The sequence below is a fragment of the Tursiops truncatus genome, chromosome 7 (assembly GCF_011762595.2).
Source record: "Tursiops truncatus isolate mTurTru1 chromosome 7, mTurTru1.mat.Y, whole genome shotgun sequence".
NCBI classification, from domain to species: domain Eukaryota; kingdom Metazoa; phylum Chordata; class Mammalia; order Artiodactyla; family Delphinidae; genus Tursiops; species Tursiops truncatus.
The window spans coordinates 108,017,375-108,039,867 of NC_047040.1; the positions used below are offsets into that span (position 1 = coordinate 108,017,375).

The window sequence follows — 22,493 nt, forward strand, 5'->3', positions numbered from 1 at the left end:
TTTGTTGGGGAAATAAGTTATTTGTCCTGTAGACTTTGCTGTGGGCTGGATTTTGCTGACTGCATCCGCATGCAATTTTAACATGCCCCTCTATACCCTGTATTTCCCATAAACTGGTGGATCTAGAGACTTAACTGATTCGATTTCACTTTCTTTGGCAAGAATGCTTCACAGCTGGTGCCATGCACGTCCCGCTGGTCACACCAGGAGGCTCCTACGGTCTGGCTGCCTCTCTCTCTGTCTGTGGAGACCAAGAGGTGGGCACAGGTGCGACCCACCTGTCTGTGCCCGTCCCTGGGCAGGGCCACACATCACTAGAGGGTCACCTTGTAGAATAAGAGTTCACCTCAAGTTTCCTGGTGTCTCAGTATTTTTAAATTTCAGTCTCCAACAGAATAAAATTGTATCTAGTTTATAAAATGTAATATATATACTGCTAACTCAAAGGAATCCAACATTTTTTCAGTTCATGACATAATTTCATATTTAACTCTACATATTTTTACAGTACTCACACTAAAGTTATTCCGTCATCACGCTTTATATACTCAAACAAATACGGTATGTGAAATTGATACTATTTCTATTTTTTTTTTTTCTTGTTTTTTTTTTGGGGGGGGGTGGGTTTTGCAGTACACGGGCCTCTCACTGCTGTGGCCTCTTCTGTTGCGGAGCACAGGCTCCGGACGCGCAGGCTCAGTGGCCATGGCTCACGCGCCCTGCCGCTCCGCGGCATGTGGGATCTTCCCGGACCGGGGCACGAACCCGTGTCCCCTGCATCGGCAGGCGGACTCCCAACCACTGCGCCACCAGGGAAGCCCCGATACTATTTCTATTTTATTTAAGGATTACTTTGCAGAATGACCAACTAAAGCGGGGAAGAAAGATTTATGGTATATACTCGTAGGAAATTGATTTGAGGGTAAGGATTATGTAAAGAGACTTGTGGAATTGAGACTAAGAGGTCTCAAGCATGAAGGCACAGAGAGAATGTTATGAGATTGTGTTTTTTACTAGCGACCAACAGGTGGCATGAGCTGAGCAACAGAACATTGGAAGGCTCCTAGGCACCCGAGGCATTCAGTCAGAGCCTTCTGTCAGCGCCAACACCTGGATCACATTTCCAGTTTGGATATTTAAAATAAGACTATGAAGATAAAAATATGATTTTGTCTAGAGAATGCCCATTTACATATTTATTTTTCCTTGAAATAAAAATGTTCTAAAGTTACACTGTTTTCTACAGTGTCTGTTTAATTCATTTTTCTCAATGTAGGCAATGAAAGTTCACGTGCTCAGATTTTCAGTTCTTATACATCTGCTGAGTACTTAGATTCGGTTAGAAAATCTGATGATTCTTGACTTCCCCAGGTGTTTTATTTCGTATTTCTTATTTCTTTCAAACCAAAAAACTAATATTCAACTTCTTTAGGAGCTATGACTAGAAAAAGAAATATTAGTTTGGAGAAAAAAATAAGAATATGGTCCTTTTAATTCGGAGCCCTGCTGCAGGATCTAAATCTGGGGCTTGGTGTCGCCTGGGTGTTTTCTTCCCGTAATTATGGTATTAGAGAGGCATTCCTTTTTTTTTTTTTCTAATTTATTTTATTGTAGTTCATTTACAGTGTTGTGATAATTTCTGCTATGTAACAAAGTGATTCAGTTATACATATATACATTCTTTTTTATATTCTTTTCCATTATGGTTTATCACAGGATATTGAATATAGTTCCCTGTGCTATAGAGCTAATTCGGAACTCCCAATCCTTCCCTCCCTCACCTCCCCTCCCCCCTGGCAACCACAGGTCTGTTCTACAGAGGTCTCTTAATGTTTCCTCTTCAAATTAAAAACAAGAAGTTGGAATTGTATCCTAACAGGCAGTCCCGGATGCAGTATTAGAGAAGGTATATTCAAGCACTGAATCTATATGTATGCCAACATTTCCTGGCCCAAATGCAGAGGAGACTATGGGTAAGTGAATAGTGAGTCCAAGGGTAAGACACCATATGAGGCATGAGAATTCAGTGCCACTGGCTTCGCAACAGCTGTTTCTCCAAAAAAAAAAAAGAAAAGGCAACTCTGGTATGCAAAAGTAAAGCAATCTTCTCACATTACTTTGCATAAAGATTTCAAAGTCTCCCAGAAACCGGGAGGCCAATTTATAACCAAGACAGCACCCAGAAGGGATCCTTTTCTCCCCCACCATCATCCGTGGCCCACGAACACCTGGTGTGTGTCGGTCTGGCAGCTGGGTGAAAATGCCAGGCTCACTTTCTGTTAACAAAACGCACGTGGATGGGCTCCCCTGGCATCAGAAGCCCATGGGTTTTTGCATGAACAGTTTTAGTCCATGGAGATATTTTGATCTCAAAACGTTGAAGCAACTAAGAAGAGAAAGAGAGAGAAGGACTTCAAAATTGGGAAGCAGAAAATTCACAGCACTGCTGGAGTGCCCATACTCCTGTGACAGCCCCGGCTTCAGGGAGCCGAGGGAACGAGAGATGTGGGAAACAGGGCGTCAGGTCCTATACAGGAGCCCAGCATGCCCACTGAGCAACAAGGCCCATGGGACAAAGATACGCAATCAGAATTTAAACGGAGCAGGACCCTGTGGGGTTCCTGGGCACAAAAACCTTTCCATGTCCCCATTTCTTGCTTGGAGGAAACAGGCTTCATACAACTTCCTTGACCTTCCCTGAGTTCCAAAGAGGGGACTCGAGCAGTTACTAACTAGGGAAGGGAGGGGATGCAGAAACAAGGGAGGAGCAGTTAAGAAACAACAGTGCAGGCTTGGGGCTGGGTTCTGGTTCCTCCTCAAGAAATATACGTTACAGTATCTTTGAGCACTTCTGCAGAACTAAGGTCCCCCCACCAGGTGGAGGATGGTAACTTCAGGATGAGCACAAGATTCCTGGAGCCCCGCCCTGTTACCTCACCACCAACCAATCAGCCCTGCAGCCCTTACCCCCAATTTTGCCTGTAAAAGCTTCTCCCCACAAACCATCAAGGAGTTCTGGGTTTGGGGGGCATAAGCCACCCATGTCCTTGCTTGGCCCTGCAATAAACCTTTCTCTGCTTGAAACTCGGACGTGTTGGTTTGTTTGGCCTCACTGCGCGTCGGGCACATGATGTTTGTTCAGTAACAGATGTTCAAATGACTTACACTTTATTAGCTAGTTCAAAGTTCTAACTGTGTTACTTCCGCTGTAGGTCTGGAAAAAGAAGGAATCAAAGGAGCAAGGAGGAAAGAGGAACCAAGTGAAATTCCAGGGTTCCTGCTGGTTTGGAGTCTGCAGTCACTTCAGTGGTGGTACGGACACAGCAGGGGCACAGCCGTCAGACTTTATCCATTACTGTCTTTAATTTAACTATTCTTCATTTGCACCTTTGATTCCATTTCTCACTTCTGCAGTTCAAAAGGAGAAGCAGCCCTACCTCTCAGGGTGAAACTGGGACGTTTTAAAGAACGCTTAAGTATCTGTCAGCCTCAAGCACTAATCTCCCAAAAGGCAACCTGCTCTAAGGACCTCTGTCAAACTACATTGGTTCCTGGAGGGGAGGCAGGGCCTTGCTCAAGGGCCGGTGGGGACGGTGCAGGGTAGCAGACCAGCCATTCATCCCTCCCCTGCTCCAACCTCCTAAGAGAGCATCAGTGCTGGAAAACCTATATTGTCACATGGGATGCAAACGCCCCAGCCCACCCTGACTCTCCAGCCTGGTCTCCCAGGTAAAGCAGCAAGACCCACTGATGGGTCCTCTGGGTGAGCTGGGGCTCCGGGGGTGGAGGTCAGGCAGGGAGCAGGGCTGCACTGAAGACACAGGCTAAAATCATTACTTTGTCATTGTTAGAGAGCCAAGCTGAATGACCTGTATTTAGGCAACTCTAGAACATTCTGGCATCGAGATGCCTTCACCTCAACATCTAATCTCTGACCCTTTGTTCTGACCTCACAGGACTGCTCGCGCATTCCCATGTGGCAGAGGAAAGAATCACACACAGGTCTCCTCGCTCCATGGCCAACATCCCACAGGGCCTTTTTCCTTTCTGAGTGGCAGCACATGCTCATTGAAAAATGAAAACTACACAGGAGATGTAAAAGCCAAAACACAAGACCCCCTTCCACCTCAAGTCTCCAGTTCCCAAGGAGCAAGGGTGTATCCTCTAACCACTCGCCGTGCAATATGAATGTCTTGTTCCTATTTTCAAGGAAACACATTAATATTGCAACATTAAAGCCAAACCTTCCCTTCCCGTAGGCCACAGGCATAAGTCGCTGTCTTGCTGGGATAGACACTTTATTTGCTTAAGGAAAGCCCTTCCATTACAGGTGTGCTAAGAGAGTTTCTTCATGAATGGGTGTTGAATTTTATCAATTATTTTGGGAGAGGGTCATAAAGTTTTTCTCCCTTAATTTGTCATTGTGGTGAATGCTGTCTTGAGGTGGGCCATCCTTGCATTCCTGAACAAACCTGATTTGGTGACGGTGCGTTTCTGGTCCATACATTGCTGGATTTGGCTTGCCAATTTTTCATTTAAGGTATTTTTCATCTTTGTTCATAAATCAGATGGGCCTGTAGTTTTTCTTTCTTATTTTATCCATTCTGGGTTGTGACTCTCAAGGTTATACAAGTCTCATAAAAACAAGACTTCCTTTTCCTATTTTTCTATTTGTGTAAGATGATGATCACCCGTTCATTGGAGGTTTGATAAAACTTGCCAATAAAACTGTCTAGGTCTGGAACATTTGGCGGTAGATATTTTTACTACCGACTCAATGTATTCAAGGTCTGTTCTCTTTCTTTTGAGTCCATTTGGGTAATTTACACCTTTTCTAGTAAATTGTACATTTTATCTAAGTCTTCAGATGTATTGGTAAAAAAGCTGTTTGCAGTATTTTCTTGATTTAAAAAAAAATCAACTGCATTTGTAGCTATGTCTCCTTTCTCATTCCTAGTACTGTTTATTTGTGCCTTCTGTTTCTTCTTTTTTCCTCTTGGCAATTACAAACAATGATGTCCCCCCTCTATACTTGCACAAGTAGAAATGAGGGCTCTTGAAGCAAGAACTGTAGCAGGTACCCGTGTATGTTATAGTAGCAAACAAAGAAAACCCCCATCACCACCACCAAACACCCAGGTTCTGACCCTTTTCCCCACTCCACCATCTGTGCCCTCATGCCCTCAGCATCCGCTATGGTTGTCCAGGCCGTCAGAAGCGGGAAGCATCCAGGAAGCAGTCAGCCCCCCCGAAAGGCTGCCTGGAAATGGCCTCTGCCCGTCAGAGACGTGGTTGTGGAACACACAGCAGCACTGATGGAGCCAGGACCTTCCCAAACACAGTCCCCGTGAGCAGACACTGAGAGCAGGTGTGCAGACAACACAGACTCTGCTTAGACTATTCTTATTCCTCACACACCCAAAAGGCAGGTATTTGGCCCATTTTGTGGATGAGGAAACATGCTCAGCAGTGTCGGAACCACAAACTGGCAGAGCTGGGGTTGGAGTCCATCCTCCACACGGAGATGCCTCTCACCTTGGGCATGACTGGGCCTGGCCAGCATCCATAGGGCCCACCGCTGCCCGGGACAGCTGCCCTGGAAGGGACACCTCTCGCCTTGGAGGACTGCAGCCACCCGTGTGCCCACAGAGGTGGAACGACCGAGGGACAGGCCGGCACCCGCTTCTGCTGGTCTCACCAGGTCCCCGGAGCTTTCCCACCAGAGCCAGGTGGGCCCAGCTGGTGTCCTCCTCGCCCCCTTCCACACCCACCTCCCTGGCCGTGGCCCCTCACCTCCTCCAGCCCTCCTAGCATGCCTCCCATGCCCACAATCCCCCACAGGCCGACCAGGCTTCCCCATCCCTAACGCTCTCTGATGCCATCGTCCGTAAAGGTCCCAACCCCTGAGTGCTCTGCCCTGGGCTCTGCCGGCCTGCAGGAAACACCTCGGTAACATGAGGGGAAATGCAGGCAGGAGACAGGACACGTGCCTCGTGCCCTGCACCTGCCACGCGGCAACCGTGGCAAGTGGCTCCAACTCCCTGAGCCTCAGCTTCCTCATCGGTGAAATGGGGAGATGGGTCCCCAGGTCATCCCCTCGTGCTTCCAAAGCCTGGAGTCATAGCTCCCGAAACTTGGGCCGAGGTTTTCCATGGCAGGCTCCCCAAATCTGCAGGAAAGGCTAATGGATAGAATTTTCTCTACTGCGGGCTTTTCTTTCATGAAATTTCCTTCAGACATTATTTAGTTCCTGCCGCAGCCTGAGCTCAGATACTGGACAAGCGCAGAAGTAAACACTTGAGCATTTAGAGATTTGCATGGAAGGTATTCTCTCACCAAAACCAAGCCTTCCTGATGTTTCAAAACCCAAACAAGCTTGAGAGCCACCTCCCTGCTTAAAAGGCTGATTCACAGAAAACGAGGTGCTGAGGGGGCGGCGGGGGGTGAGCGTGACTCCCTCCATGGTGACGGTGACAGTGACAAGCTCTGAAGGAAGGAGGCCTGGGAGGCCGGGGCTTGAACAGCAGACGCAGCCACCGGCAGAAGTAGAGATCCCCCGTGCCCCACCACGTGCACTTCCTTAGACCACTGACATCAGAATCGCCCAGAGCCCCACCCCAGGCCCACCAAGTGATTCTCTCTGTGGTCGGGGCCCAGGAACCTGATTTCGAGGGGCTCCTGGTGACGGGATTGTCCATAATGTTTGAGGGCCGCTTGCTGGACACCTTCCACTAGCCTTTCTGCAGAACCCCTGTGGGAGTGCTTGGGCTCCTGTAACCACCCACCCCTGCTACACACACACACACACACACACACACACACACACATCCCAGTTCTGCCCAGGTGACTCCAAGGAAGAAAGGAACAAGGCAGGTGGCCATGGGGCTAGAGGTGGCTACTGCAGGGGGAGGGGAGGCATTTTAACACATAAAAGAGATTTAACAGGAAGCTCTGAAAGTTTTCAAAATCCTGTTTCCTTGCTTTCACCTAAGTCTTGATCCAGCAACGGAGCCCAGCCAGTCACCTGGATGAAGCCCAGCCCGCAGGCCCTACCTGAATCACAAGGAGGTGGATCTCCAATTCTGCAATCCTCCGCCCGATGCAGCTTCGAGCCCCGTAGCCGAAGGGGATGGACCCGAAATTGTCAACCCTGCGCAGGTTTCCTGGCCGCAGCCAGCGCTCAGGCCGGAACTCCTTGGCCCGAGGGAAGTTCTCATCCTCGTAGGAGGTGGCATAGTGGCAGAGGGCCAGCTGGGTCTGAGCAAACCGTTTTCACCAGAAAAGTAATAAAGAACTTAATCAAGGGAAAGCAGAGCAGAGGCCACAGCCCCAGCTGGACCGACCCTCCTGAGATGCTTCGGGCCAGGAGGAGTCATGTAAGGGCCCAAGAGGCCATGCAGACCCGGGATGGCAGGTCCCCCTTCAATTCACACCCTACCCGGAAAGAACATCAATGCAGCCACAGAGAAGGCAATTCAAGTCCTTCAGAAACTCTCCCTGGAGGGAACTGCTGCTTCCATGGGGCCTCCGGCGGGGGTGGGGGTGGGGGGTGGGGGTGGGGGGTGGGGAGGGAGGGTTGAATAGGCCTGCGAGCTACAGAAGTATCTGCCTTTGTTTTTGCCAGAGCAGCGTCACACAATCCACATCTCCTTGCTCGTAAAGCCCCATAAAAATATATGCAGAAGAAAAGGACATCTACAGATATTTGCTTAGGTACAGGGACATCCGAAACGTGGAAGCAAATTTCCAGTCCAACCGCCCCTGCTCAGCCCAGCCCCGCCACGTCCGCCAAACTCACGCCTCTGGGAATCAGATACCCGCCAACAACCAGGTCTTCCTGGGTGACCCGGCCATTCCCCGGCAGCACTGGAAACAGCCTAGAAAGAGCCAACGGGGACGGGAAGGCAGCAGTGACTTTCAAAATACGTTACTAAACATTTAAAAGTCTGGATATATTGCCATTTTCATTTTCTAAAAAGTAACACGTGGTACAGTTTCAACCAGGAAATCTTGCAAGGATCTTCATGGGCTCCCTAGCTTTGCCCGGGAAGCATTCTGGGGCCTCACAGTCAAAAAAATTTATAGAACACAAAGCAAAGCCTTTAAAATGCTACTGTGCTCCCAAGAGGAATAATTCTTTTTTTTTTTTTAAATAAATTTATTTATTTATTTATTGGCTGTGTTGGGTCTTTGTTGCAGCGCGTGGGCTTCTCATTGTGGTGGCTTCTCTTGTCGCGGAGCACGGGCTCTAGGCGCGCGGGCTCCAGTAGTTGTGGCACACGGGCTCAGTTGCTCCACGGCATGTGGGATCTTCCCCAACCAGGGATCGAACCCGTGTCCCCTGCATTGGCAGGCGGATTCTCAACCACTGCACCACCGGGCAAGTCCCGAGAGGAATAATGCTGAATTTCTGAAATCTATGCAAGCACGGGACCCCTTAATCAAGGAATAGTTCATAGGACTCAGGGCTCCAAGAAATAGATTCTGAGAAATGCTACATCAGTTTTTGGATTCTCTGGGAAGTGATCCTACGAAAACGCTGAATAAACTTTTTTTTTTTTTTTTTTGCCGTACACGGGCCTCTCACTGCCGTGGCCTCTCCCGCTGCGGAGCACAGGCTCCGGACGCGTAGGCTCAGCAGCCATGGCTCACGGGCCTAGCCGCTCTGCTGCATGTGGGATCCTCCCGGACTGGGGCACGAACCCGCGTCCCCTGCATCGGCAGGCGGACTCTCAACCACCGCGCCACCAGGGAAGCCCAACTGAATAAATTTTAATTGACAAATACCAGTTAACACACAGCTGGCTTTTTTCTTTCTTTCTCCCTCTCTTCTTTTTTTTTTTTTTGAGATTAAACAGCATGCTGAAGATGGAAGATGCAAGCCAACTTGAAATATCATTATCGAGTCAGGTTTAAAAGCATTATTTTAGTGTGTGCTCTGTAAATAACCTTTGCTCCGTGTCACGGCATTTCCTCCACAGAGGAATGCTGTGGTCACGATCCTGAGCCTCACAGGAGGAAGAACCTTCACTAGTCACCTAATCCCACCTCCCACCCAAGCCTGCCCAAGACCACCCGTATCCCTCATGCTCCGGCGTTTCCCAGGGTCAGTAAAGTCCTGTCCGGAAGTAAACAAGCCTCACTACTTGGTGTCTCCACCTTGACTAGACATTCACGCGAGGAACACAGTAAGCACGTCTAGTAACGGGCCACTCAGCCCAGAACATTTTCCTGACGGTCAGTCCTGTTCTGCTTTATCCCCAGAGGAACACACTGGGAAACAGTTGATGAAACAAATGTCTAGGGTGAGTACAAAGTTCGAGGATGGCTCTAAAGATCTTTATGAAGAAATGAATATTTCTAACTGTACAACAGAATAGCCTTTCTGCTGCTCTGTCGAGGGCAGAGAGGAAATAAAATGGTCATGAGTCCCTCCTTCCTAAACATTTCTGCCACCGAGGGTCTCTGGAGTATTGGGTTAGGACCCAGTTTTTAAGTCAAAAGCACATTCACTGTGATAAAGAATCAGAGACTTAACGGACACGGTTTTTGACATGAATTTTGGTGAGCCTTTTACCTCAAGGTTTCCTTAAGCAGAGCTCGGACCAGTGGGACTTTGGGGACGTCTGCAGCCGTGGGAACATGCCTTTCCCCCAAATTCCTCACTATCTCCCGGTACAGGGTCTGCTGCACTTCCGGGTGCCTCGCGAGGAGATACACTGCCCAGGACAACGTGAACGATGTCTAATAAAGAAACCGGCAGACACAGGCACGTGGGTGAGTAAAATCAAGGATTTCAGGCGCAGGCAGCATCGGACGTGAAGTCATGGGAGAATAAGCGCAGGTGCAAAGCCACGCCCATATACGTCCATCGGAGCATTTTATGTCTTACTGAAGCAAAAGATGATCTCCCCTAACTCTTCCTGGAAAAAAACTGACAGAGACTTTTGGAAAGTAACATCAGTGATGGGATGCAAGCGCTCTTTCAATGAAGAGCCACAGGAAAAATTATTTTGGAACTTTAAAAAATCATTGGAGAGCAATCTGCCTCTTCTTCCATGGAGTTTGAGAGCACGTAGCAACGCTGGTTAAGCCTGGAAGTTGTGCCTAGAACTTTCTTCGACCTTCTCTACAAGGGTCACCTGAGTTTTGCTAGAAAGGACCTGAGGCTGCCTGTCAGCCTGAGAACTGCATCCCGCAGGCCCATGGCTGGGCAAGGGCTGCTCTGGTTGCCCTAATCTAGAAAAGATGGGGGAGAGGGGGACGGGAGGTGGTGGTCACAGGACTATTACTGGTCCATCATTGTTCCCATGCACTTATCAAGCAAAGCACCATATAAGGATTGAATGGCATTTACACAAAGCAGTATCATTGTTTATACCACTTCCTAAACTGAAGAATTCCATTTCTGGTTATTGAGAACAAATAATTCTATTTTATACCCTAGATTCCAAGATTTTCACTAAAATCAATACTATTACCTACGTGACTGTAGTTCACTCTCTTGTAAACAAGGAAATTCCACAGTATAAGCGCCTTTCTTTCATCTAAAAAAAATCTAACTTAAGTAGGCCATATTGATGTTATTTCCCTCTAATTGATATTATGTATTTTTAGAGGACAAGCTCTCATGTAATATACAATGTAATGTGCAAGTTCTTCCTTATAAATGATAAGGAAATAATTTAGATGCTTCCTATGAAGAGAACAGAAAATTTCTATCAAAATCACATATTCATGGAAAAACCAAATATGGTATAGCCATACAATGGAATACTGTCCAGTAATAAAAAAGAATAAACTACTTTTACAGGCAACAACATCCATGAATTTCAAAATCATTTTGCTGAGTGAAGGAAGTCAGACACAAAATACATACCGTATAATTCCATTTATATAAATTTCTAGAAAAATGCAAACTGATTTCTAGACAACTGCAAACTGTTATGACACAGTGTCAGAAGGCGGTTGCCGGGGCGGGGGTGGGGGGCAGGGGTTATGGGAGGGATGGACTGAAATGGGGGTGAGGAACTTGCAGACGTGGTAGCAACATCCAGGATCTTAACTGCAGCGCTGGTTTCAAAAATGATTGCATCTGTGCTTCTCCTGTATTAGTCAACAATCTGTATCGAATTGTACCGTTTAAACGGATGCAGTTCATCGTGCATAAATTATGCCGCAATGAAGTTGGCTTTTTAAAATAACATTTTAGAAAATGAGCATGAAGTTTCAAGATGTTCCCTTCACGTAGGAACGAGTCCTCGCTGCCCTCCGTCTCACGGTGATGCTCTTAGTTACCACCAGGGGGCAACAGTAGCATGCATCTGAATCAGCTTAGATCCAAGGCTGTTCATTCCATCATTGCTTCTCCACTCAAGCAAACCCACACTGTCACGTTCACACGGTTAATCAGAACTTTCATCGCTTGCATTGTCCGCATTGATTCGTTTGTATTTAATTTATATACTTTTTGCTTTATTGTTGAAGATGATCCATAAGAATAATGACTTTATGTGAAGTGTTTCGCTTTTACACGTTTAAGTGGCTTCATAATAAAAATGTCAACCGTGGGGTTTTTGTCTACCTCTAAAAAGGAGATTGGTGCTGTCCTCAAGTCCGGGAAGCACTCCTGTGAAGGAAAAACCTTGAGGCAAGCTTAGCTGTTTCATTTTCCCACCTGTTAAATGAAGACAGTAACACCTACCTCAGAGGATTCTGTGTGAACAGAAGGGTGCTTACAGATGTGCGTTGGAGACACAGTAAATCACCAAATTTACTGTCTTAATCTTAGTTATTTCACTCAACTGACTTTTCTTCCACCAATTACCAAAAGCCTGGCCCTTTTTTTTCTTATTTCACCACTTTCTTTTAGCAAATTTTAAACTTTTTCTGGACATATACCCACAAATATACCATTTTTTATACTTGAGTAAAGGTATCCGATTATACATAAGTTTTTGGAAGGAACTTGGATTCCACACCCCTGTACCAGCCCCGCCCCAGCCCAGGAACCGTCCTGGGCGCAGGCTCCATACTTTCCTCCACGTCCAGCAATCACTTAGCGATACACACGTGCACGCGGACAGATGGGACGGGGGCCACTGTTTTACTAACGGGAACACAGGATATACATGCTTTTCTGCATCTTCATTTCTCACTTAGTAATAGGGTATGGAATTCCCTCCAAATCAATGGGCAATGCTTCGTTTCATTCTGATATTGAGCCCTCGTTGGTCATAGTGTATGATTCATCTGCTACACTAACTGAATCTATTCACTAGGATTTAAAATGGATATATGTACATATTCATAAGTCAAACTGCTTATTAAACTTTTCTTTCTTTATGCTTTCTTTAGCAGGTTTTGAAGTTACGCCGACTTTATCAAATGAACTGGGAAGTTCTCCCTAGCCCGGAATATTTTGAATGATAAGTAAGAGGGTTTTTAATGTCTGTGCCCTTTTCATTTCTTTTTTGTTTTTTAAGATTTTTTTGATGTGGACTATTTTTAAAGTCTTTATTGAATTTGCTACACTCCTGCTTCTGTTTTATGTTTTGGATTTTTGGCCGCAAGGCATGGGGGATCTTAGCTCCTCGACCAGGGATCGAGCCCGCACCCGCTGCACTGAAAGGCGAAGTCTTAACCACTGGACCGCCAGGAAAGTCCCTTCATTTCTGATATTATGAAACAATGGAGAAATGTTTGCAAATCAGGAATGATTTTAAACTTTAAAACATATTGCTACTTTGTGTGTGTGGTAATAGAATTGGGTTATGTTATTTACAGAATTCATCGTGCACCTTTATTTATATTAAAGAAAAGAAAAAAGGTCGAGTTTTCTCCTGGAGACCCTCAGCAGTGAAGCAGACATTCAGCTAGTACAAACAAGCATGGTCCCCTTAAAGTATCTGCCATCTGTCGGATTCCTCGGAAAGGCCCCCAGCTTTAACTGTGCTCTGCTGAGAAGAAAGGAAAGCTGAGAGCTCACCGTGTCCACGCCAGCCAGCAGCATCTCGGTCATGTTGGCGTAGATTTCCTCCCGTGTCAGCTCCTGGCTGAGGAAGAGGTACGTGAGCAGGCCCCCTCTCGCTCTCTCCCCTCGGTCCATTTGGCACTGTATGTCCCTCAGCTTGTTGTCAACGTGAATTTGGCCTGTTTGAAAACAGTGTTTCTTTTGAAAGAAGTTTTGGTTAAGAATCGTCTCTTCAGGGCTTCCCTGGAGGCGCAGTGGTTAAGAATCCACCCGACAATGCAGGGGACACTAGTTCGAGCCCTGGTCCGGGAAGATGCCCACATGCCGCAGAGCAACTAAGCCCGTGCACCACAACTACTGAGCCTGCACTCTAGAGCCTGTGAGCCACAACTATTGAGCCCGCATGCCACAACTACTGAGCCCACGTGCCACAACTACTGAGCCCGCGTGCCACAACTACTGAGCCCACGTGCCACAACTATTGAGCCCACGTGCCTAGAGCCCATGCTCCACAACAAGAGAGGCCACCACAAGGAGAAGCCTGTGCACCACAACAAAGAGTAGCCCCCATTCGCCACAACGAGAGAAAGCCCACGCGCAGCAACAAAGACCCAATGCAGCCAAAAATAATAAATAAATTAAATAAATTAATTAATTTTTTTTAAAAGTGAGAAATCTGTCACATTACTTGTGGTCACAACCCACGTGCTTTTTGCTCATTCGAGAAACCAATCTAAAAGTTCTTGAGTCAAAATAGCACATAACTCCATTGGGGAAGCCCCTACAGTAATACCCACTGTCTGCGTGAGTGTTAGATACACAACTAGGAGGAAAGTCAGGTCCATCTGATTCTACAAAAGGTGCCCTGACTCTTCTCTTACTGAATTTGAAGAGTCCATCCCAGGACCTGCAGAATTCCCGCCAGGGTTTGGGGATGAGCGGGCGGAGCCACCTAGGGATGGCACCGGCGTACATGGACGTCTTGAACGTGCAGAACATGAGCTCCAGGGCCTCGATGTAGTCCATCGTCGCCTGCGGGACGCTGTTCTCCAGGCAGCCCAGACGACTCTCGTAAAGAATGGTGGCCACTCCTGCGCGGGAGAGAGGTTACAACCCTTCTTCTTCTTCTTCTAGATCATTCACAGCATCAATATACGATACCTGGCCATAAATGTAACTTTCAAAAGTGGTCCAGGGACTTCCCTGGCGGTCCAGTGGTTAGGACTCCTCGCTTGCACTGCAGGGGGCCTGGGTTCCATCCCTGGTCGGGGAACTAAGATCCCACAAGCCTCGCCAAAAAAATAAAACTTAAAAAAAGAAGTGATCCAGGTGCCTACCCCTGAGGTTTTCTCTACCAGGTCCTGACCCCCAGGGCGCTGTGGGTTCAATGCTGACGAACCCTCTGCCTCAGTGCGCCCTCAGCTCAACAGTCTGTTCAAGACCCACAAGGCACAACTCCCAACCTTTCAGCCAGTTGCCCAACTTCGGGGAGTTGAAAGGTGGCTCCTCCTGGCCACACTTCCGGGAGCCCCAGGACGAGCTAAGGGGGCAGAGGAAAGGGCCTCTGTGAACCAGGGATGGGGAGGATTTTTCAGTGTGTTTACAACTCACTTCTCTGTCGATTTTGTTACTATTTTTAGAAAGCATTAATACCAGAACTTTAAAAAGTTAACTTAAAAAATTTGAAGAAACTTTTTTTTTTAAAAGGGAAATCTGGACTTCCCTGGTGGTCCAGTGGTTAAGACTCCGTGCTTCCACTGCAGGGGGCACGGGTTCCATCCCTGGTCAGGGAAGTGCCACATGCAGCCATAAATAAATAAATAAAAATAAAAATGGGAAAGCTAAGAGAATTCTCCAAAAACCCAGGTACAGAAAAAATGTTTGGCATGCTATCGATTTTTTTTTTAAGTAAAAAGAATACTCACACTCATACTCATATTTCTTTGTATGTGCATAAAATATCCCTTGAAGAAGCTGGTGACCTAGCTGGGTCAGGAGAGAGGGAGACTTTTCCATGAGTACTTTTTGGGTTTGATTTTTGAACCATGGCAATGTGCTACCCATCTAACATGGATTTTAAAAGTTAGAATGATTGTGGTACATGCCCTCTAGACTCCTGTTGCTTTTAAAACTATGCTAAAACAATAATTAGGAGCATGGTTCTTGAGTTAGAGAGACGTCAGTTTGAAACTAAGTTTCTGCCACTAAAAATGGGGGTTCGTTTTTCAGTTCCCCCATTTGTAAAACAGTGTCAGTCAACCTGGTTCCATTAGCACTGTGACAATTACATGTACGTATGTATGGGGCTTAGCGCATTGTCTGGGACACAGGAGATGCTCAACGAGTGATAAGAACCATATTTTGGTAAAATGCCCATTCTTCCATCTTCCCCACCTCCTGAGTTCACCTACCTTCCATTGAATATTTGAAGAAAAGGTCATTGATGTTGGTCACAGTCTCCCCATCTTCTGCCTGGCTCTTGAGGAAGTAGATTCTTTTAATTAAATCAGCAATAACTTGGTTGATTTCTCCTGCAAAAATGGCCACATCTTTCGGTTTCAGAATTCTTTGTCTCAACACACTTCTCATCTTGAGCCACTGTTCACCCTCCCTAGAATAAAGTGAATTCCAAATAGTCTTACTTATAGTGATATTCTAGGAAGGAATTCAGAGTATCTCTGCAAAAATTTCCCAGCAATAAAGAGTCAACAAGATCTGCCAGTCCAAATGGGATGAAGACAGGACAGACACTGCAAAGAGAGGGGAGCGATGGTATTACTCCCCAGTTCCTGTGTAAGGACATGTATATCAAAAGAGCCAAAGATAGAATTTCTAAACCAAAGGGATTTGGACCAGGGGACCTGCAGATGCTCTGTTTTCTCCTCCCTACCTGAGGCTGTACCGATTCACTCTTGGAAGACACAAAGGTGTATAATAACCATAGTCTGTTATAAGGCAGGAACATCATCCCATGGCGATCAATGCTGAAGTTCGTAGCCCCTCCTGGAGGTCTCCTGAAACAGCTCACCACCCTCACCCCTGTCCACAGAGGGGCTCTGTGAGCTTCAGCCCCCTCAGTGGTCGCCGACAGGACACCTAAAGCCACAGAGTGTTCCTTGAAAAACGGCTCCTCTCCATCACTCGGCTAGTGGGCTCCCCACCTTGTCCCTGCCACCAAATCTCTTCCCAGAGGGTTTTAGGAGATTTGGGGAGATCACACGGGAGGCTCTTTTGATACTATTCCACTGGGAGTTCTGTGCCTTATTAATAGCTGTTTTTAGGAGCCCAGCGCTCAGGGAGGGGGGGGCGTCCCTGGGCTCCCCGCTCCTGCTCATGTCTCAGCCTGGCCTCACATACTCACGCGGAGATGAGCCCGGTGGATCTGCCCCGTAAGTCTCGGTACTCCTGCCAGGACCCCATGTTGGCTCTCTGGGGCACGGCCCCCTCTGCCCGGAGCACCTGAGCCACCAGGTCTCGGTCTGCAACAGATACTACAAACTGAGGACCAAAGTGAGACTTGAAGATTTTTCCATATTCCCGTGTGTGTTTCTGCTGCAAAACCATGGAGAAATCAAAAAAGGAAAAAAATACACAGATATGATATACCTTTGACACGGACATTCCTGGATGTTAGGGGAGCAGAAAACTGGGGCAGAGGGAAGCTCTGCATTATGCAGAACTGAATCAGAGTGGCCACTTTACTTACAGTTACCAAGGGGGAGAGGAGGGGGCAGGGATAAACTGAGAGATTGGGATTGACATATACACGCTAGATAACTAATAAGGACCTACTGTCTAGCACAGGGAACTCTACTCAGTGCTCTGTAATGACCTACATGGGAACAGAATCTAAAAACGAGCGGATGTATGTATACGTATAACTGATTCACTTCGCTGTACAGCAGAAACTAACCCAACAAGGTAAATCAACTCTACTCCAATAAATATTAATTAAAACAAAAAAAGAGTGGTTGCTTTAAGTATTCCTGAGGTAAACATATTTTCACATCATTAATCATATTCATAGAAGTTTTCTTAGTTCTTTAAAGATGTGTGTTTAAAAAAACCTTAGCTGTGTGAAGCAATGTGAGAGGAATGTGGATGTAGATGAACTGCAGGGTCTTGACTGTCCTGAGTCAAACAGGGTCTGCCTGCCCCTTTCATTCAGACACTCAGCAGCCGTCCAGCCTGCCCTGTGAAGAAAGCTCCCTGCAGGAAATCTGTAATAAACCTGTAAAAATGCCCCCAGCAGAAAAATGAAAGAAAAGGCACCCAGATTGGAAAGGGAGAAGTAAAGCTGTCTCTGTTCACATGTGACGTGATCTGGCGTGTAGAAAATTCTAAGATATCTGCTAAAAAACATGTTCAGTGAGCTTGCCGGATATAAGATCAATATACAAAATTCAATTGTATTTCCACACACTAGCAATGAACAATCCAAAAATAAAATTAAGAAAGCAATTCCATTTACAATAGCATCATAAAGAATAAAATACTTGGGAATACATTTAATAAAATAAGTGTAAGACTTACGCTCTGAAAACTGCAAAAGATCATCGAAAGAAATTAAAGACCTACATAAACGGAATTTATTTATTCCATGTCAATGGAATGGAAGACTTAATATTATTAAGACGGCAATACTTCTCAAACTGATCCATAAATTCAACATAATCCCTATCAGAATTCCAGTGGTTCAGAACCGCAAAAACAATCCTAAAAAAGAAGAACAAAGTTGAAGGACTCACAGTTCCCTATTTCAAAGGTTATTATAAAAGTAATGAAAACAGTGTGCTACTGGCATAAGGATGGACGTCTAAATCATTGGAATAGAATCGAGACCGCAGAAATAAACCCATACATCTAAGGTCACTGGATTTTCAAAAAGAGTGCCAAGACAATTAAATGGGAAAGAATAGCCTCTTTAACAAAAGATGCTGGGGAAATTGGATAGCCACAAACAAAAAATAATTTGTACCCTTATCTCACACCACACACAAAAACTACCTCAAAGTGGACCAAAGACTAAATGCAAGAGCTAAAACCGCAAAACTCTTGGACGAAAACATAGGGATAAATATTCATGACCTTAGATTTGGCAATGGCGTCTTAAGATATGATACCAAAAGAACAAGCAACAAAAGAAAAAAACAGATGATTGGACATCATCAAAATTTTAAAATGTGCGTAACATCAAAGGACATTACAAAGAAAGTGAAAGACAATCCCTAGAATGGAGAAAATATTTGCAAAGTACATATTTGATAAGAGATTTATGTCTAGAATATATAAGAAAACTATTACAACCCAACAGTAAAAAACAACAACAACAAATAACCCAATTAAAAACTGGGCAATTATTTGAATGGACATTTCTCCAAAGAAGATATCAAAATGTCTAATAAGCACATGAAAAGAAGCTCAATGTCATTAGTCATTAGGGAAATGCAAATCAAAACCACAATGAGATATCACTTCCCACATACTAGGATGCTTATAATCAAAAGGACAGGTAATAATAACAAGTATTGGCAAGGATGTGGAGAAATCAAAACGCTCTTGCACTGTTGCTGGAATATAAAATAGTGCAGCCACTTTAGAACAGTCTAGCAATTCCTCAAAAGGTTAAATACAGAGTTACTATTTGACACAGCAATTTCACGCCTAGATATATACCCAAAGAAATGAAAACATAACAGCCAAAAGGTAGAAACAATCCAAATGTCTATCAACTGATGAATAAGTAAACAAAATGTGGTCTATCCACACACTGGAATATTATTTGTTCATAAACAGGAATGAGGTACTAATACATGTTACAACATGGGTGAACTTGAAAACATTATGCTCAGTGAAAGAAGCCAGACAACAAAGACCACACATTATATGATTCCATGTATATGAAATGTCCAGAATAGGCCAATCTATAAAGACAGAAAGTAAATTATTAGTGGCTGCTTAAGGCTGGGGGAATGAGAGGGTTGGGGAGTGATTGCTAAAGAATACAATATGGGGTTTCTTTTTAAGGTTATGAAAGTGTTCTATAATTGATTGTGGTGATGGTTGTATACTTTAAGTGGGAGAATTGTATGATATGTGAATTATACCTCAATGAAGTTGTTACCAAAAAAAGAAATCACAATAAATGTAAATGGGTTAAATAGTCCAGTTAAATAATTAAAGAAGGAAGGAGAGAAAGTACCCTCCAGCATGGCTCAGCATGACATAGGCATGGGGACTTTCCTGGTAGTCCAGTGGTTAAGAATCCATGCTTCCAATGCAGGGGGCATGGGTTAGATCCCTGGTCAGGGAACTAATAACCCACATGCTGTGTGGTGTGGCCAAAAAAAAAAAAGCATGACATAGGCAGGGCTAAGCATGGGGAAAATGACTACATCCCTCTTTGGCATCTGCCAACATTTCTTATCACCCCAACTCTCAACCACGGAAATGGCAGGCCAGAGGGTCTGTCATCTCTCCACTCTTCTGCTCTCAGGCAGAAGCTGTTTGCTTCTTTGTGGACCTAGTTGAAGTCCCGCTGCCTGGAGATGAAGACACTCAGACTCAACTGGGATGTGTCAGGTGCCAAGAGATCACTCTGCCTAACAAACAGGTGACCCCAAAAGGGTATTTCTCCAGGTTTCTGATAGGATGACTGTTACCGGAACTACTGGGAGATGGGCCACTCCTCGGGCACATCCAGCTACTGAATGGGCACAATCAGACAAGGGAGCCACTGGCCAAGGGGCAAAAAGAATGAGATGAAGGACACAGGTGGTTTACGGCCCTTTTTGGTGGAGGGCCAAGGAATGATACAGTCAGCCACAGACTCAGTTTGTGTAGCCAGCTGGAGCACAGACTCTGGAGTTGGAATCTCAGCTCACAGTTTACTAGCTGGGTGACCTTGGGAAGTTAGGTTCCACTGTGTCTCAGTTTCCTCACCTGCAAAATGGAGAAATAATAGAGATTACCTCACATGGAGGACTTAAAACTGTGCCTGGCACATGAAAAGAGTTCCAGAACTGTTCATTCTTCTTATGTGTTGGTTATTATTACAGTTTACAAAGCCCTTCCACAGCCCTGATCACACGACCTCACAATGACCCGTGAGATGGATGAGGATTGCCAGACTGCTGCACAGAGGAGGAAACTGTGGTCCAGAGAGAAGAACTGATTGGCCAAGATTCCACAGGTGCTTGTAAAGGGCTGCTACGTAACGCAGGACCCTCCTGCTCTGTCATACCTGGCGACCTTGATCACTGTGTCTGCTCGGCCGCTAACCAGCTATGTGACTGTGGGCAAGTCACTCAGCCGACACTTTGGGGCCTTTTCCACATGTAAAGTGACAGACCTGGACCCTGTAGATGAATCCCTTGTGAGACAGCATTCTGTGATCACAAGTTGAGTGAAAGGAAACTGGACTTGAGGTAACAGAATAATTCTCTTCCTCCTTAGAAATGCCTTAGGGGTGACCTGGAGAGCTCGGGGAGAGGGTTTTACTAGAACCACCAGCTCTAGTAAACAACCAATGCTCCAGTCTACAGCAACCTGTATTGAACTTGTCAATAAATAAATAACAATTTTTTTTTTTACCGTATTTGAAAACTGTCATCTTGATAGCTTATGTTCAGATTCCACATGGAACAGAAAAAATCATTTTTGACCCCCAGAAACATGTTTGGGAAGAAATCGTGTGGAGTTCATGTGGGGCATGGAGAGGAGGAGCCAACTGGAATTTCAGTCAAATTAAGATTGTTCCTCTTGCCCCACTGTTTTTGGTTTTGTTTTTCTATCAATGAAGTAAGTTTCTGTTTCTCCAGCTGTAGCTGTGGCCTCTGCACCATCATGTAGGTTAAGGGTTGAGGGAATGAACGTACGAACGAATGACCAAAACCCAGGTGGGTGGTTACAAAAAGCTTCCTCTGAGAAGTTTCTGAAGGTTGAAGGGTAAGCTCTGAACAAAAAGAAGTGAGTAGTGGGGAAGGAGGGTGTTCTTGGACGAGGTCCCAGAAATCACAGCGGGTGCTGGGGTGGGAGCCCTGAGAAAATGACGGAGGCAAGCAGCGAGCAGCTACCATAGGAAATGGGAGCGAATGGATTTGACGACGCTGAAAGGTGGGGATCACCTTGCAATGAAAGACGCGATTTGAGGTGGGCACGGGAAGGGCAAAACTCAGGGTCAAGATGAGCCACCGTACAACGAGCGGGCTCCCAACACTCCGACGGGGTTGCTGGACCGGTTGGGTTCTTCCTAAGTCCCTGCCCAGACCTGGCTTGACGCCGAGGTTCACGAACTTTCGTTTGTCTTCCCATCACTTAGAGATCACATAACTCGGAGCCTCCGAACCCCTCGCTGTTATTTTTAGGTTTGTTTTTGTTTTTTTTCAATTATGAAACACAAACAAAAAGGACTAGGAACATACGCAACCTGTCCTCGGCCGCGTAAAGACCCGCAGGGCTTGTCACCCACCGCGGGAGAGGCGCTGCTCACGGGCCTCCCTCGGGACGGTCCCGGGAGGCCGGGTGGCGGCTCCCGGCGCCCCGACTCCGCAGGCCAGCCCGCCGGAGCGTACGGCGCGTGGGGGCGCAGCGGCTCCAGGGCGGCCCCTGCCCGTGACCCCCTCCTCCGGCGCCCCTCCCCGGTGCCTCCCCGGGCCCCCTCCCCGGCTCTCCCTCCCTGGAATCCCTCCCCGGTTTCCTCTCCCCGGGTCCCTCCCCGGCGCTCCCTCCCGGGTTTCCTCTCCCCGGATCCCCTCTCCGGCGCTGCCTCCCCGGGATCCTCTCCCGGGTCCCCTCTCTGGCTCTCCCTCCCCGGGATCCTCTCCCCGGATCCCCTCCCCGGCGCTCCCTCCCTGGTTTCCTCTCCCGGGTCCCCTCTCCGGCGCTCCCTCCCCAGGATCCTGTCCCAGGTCCCCTCCCCGGCGCTCCCTCCCCGGTTTCCTCTCCCCGGATGCCCTCCCCGGCGCTCCCTCCTGGGGTTCCCTCTCTGGCGTCCTTCCCGGGATCCTCTCCCCGGTTCCCCTTCCCGGCGCTCCCTCCCCGGGCCTCGTCCCCGGCGCCTCCCCGCCGGAGCGAGCCCCCTCGCGCTCCCGGTCTCCCGCGCGCAGCTACCTGGATCTCGTGGATGCGGCTGAAGCCGTCCTTCCAGAAGAGCTCCACGAGGTTGGCGAGGGTCCGGGGCCCCGGCATGGCGGCGAGGCTCCGGGGTCCCTCTGCCCGGCCCCCGGCCCGCGGCGCCCCCGGCCGCCCGACTCCTTTGTCCTCGGCCCGCGCCCTCGCCGGGAGCCTGGCGTCCGTGGGCCGAGGCTGCCAAGGGCCCCGCTCGGGCGCCGGGCTCAGACGGGCTTTGAGGATCCGCGCCAGCAGAGCCATTGCGATCCTCTGCGTTGGCTGGTTTGAGCAGTTTTTTGTTTCGAGGGCCGCCCTTTGCTCTTTGCTTGGTTTTAACTTGTTCGAGCAGAGCTCCTGCGAACTCTTACGGCCTGGGCATCAGTTTACACAGACCGTTATTAAACGCTCC

General features: G+C 47.1%; 1 protein-coding gene across 5 annotated transcripts; it reads right to left on the reverse strand.

Annotated features, from left to right (window-relative positions):
- Positions 1–625: 625 nt before the first annotated feature.
- CYP27C1 (cytochrome P450 family 27 subfamily C member 1) lies at positions 626–22,442 on the reverse strand. 5 transcript variants are annotated; one of them, XM_033860302.2, is made up of 9 exons: positions 22,085–22,442; positions 16,335–16,452; positions 15,385–15,504; positions 13,855–14,064; positions 12,989–13,152; positions 9,578–9,744; positions 7,799–7,877; positions 7,054–7,257; positions 626–2,386 (listed from the first exon to the last, which is right to left on the reverse strand). In XM_033860302.2, exons 1-9 carry the CDS (start codon positions 22,343–22,345, stop codon positions 2,270–2,272), a joined length of 1,440 nt encoding a protein of 479 aa, XP_033716193.1. In that variant the 5' UTR covers positions 22,346–22,442; the 3' UTR covers positions 626–2,269. The 5 variants fall into 5 exon arrangements, with proteins under 5 accessions (XP_033716193.1, XP_033716192.1, XP_033716194.1 ...); XM_033860301.2 differs by having other exon boundaries at positions 15,385–15,584; positions 16,335–16,525; positions 22,085–22,421; XM_033860303.2 differs by having other exon boundaries at positions 15,385–15,584; positions 22,085–22,219.
- Positions 22,443–22,493: the final 51 nt, after the last annotated feature.

Bases quoted from the DNA above. Each gene is read 5' to 3' on its own strand.
- CYP27C1 (XM_033860301.2), bottom strand. From the start codon at position 22,345: ATGGCTCTGCTGGCGCGGATCCTCAAAGCCCGTCTGAGCCCGGCGCCC. The intron at 15,585-16,334 runs GTGAGTATGTGA...ACTTTATTCTAG, and splicing joins TCCACCGGGCTCATCTCCGC to GGAGGGTGAACAGTGGCTCA. The intron at 13,153-13,854 runs GTAAGAGAAGAG...GTTTTCAAACAG, and splicing joins GGATGGACTCTTCAAATTCA to GCCAAATTCACGTTGACAAC.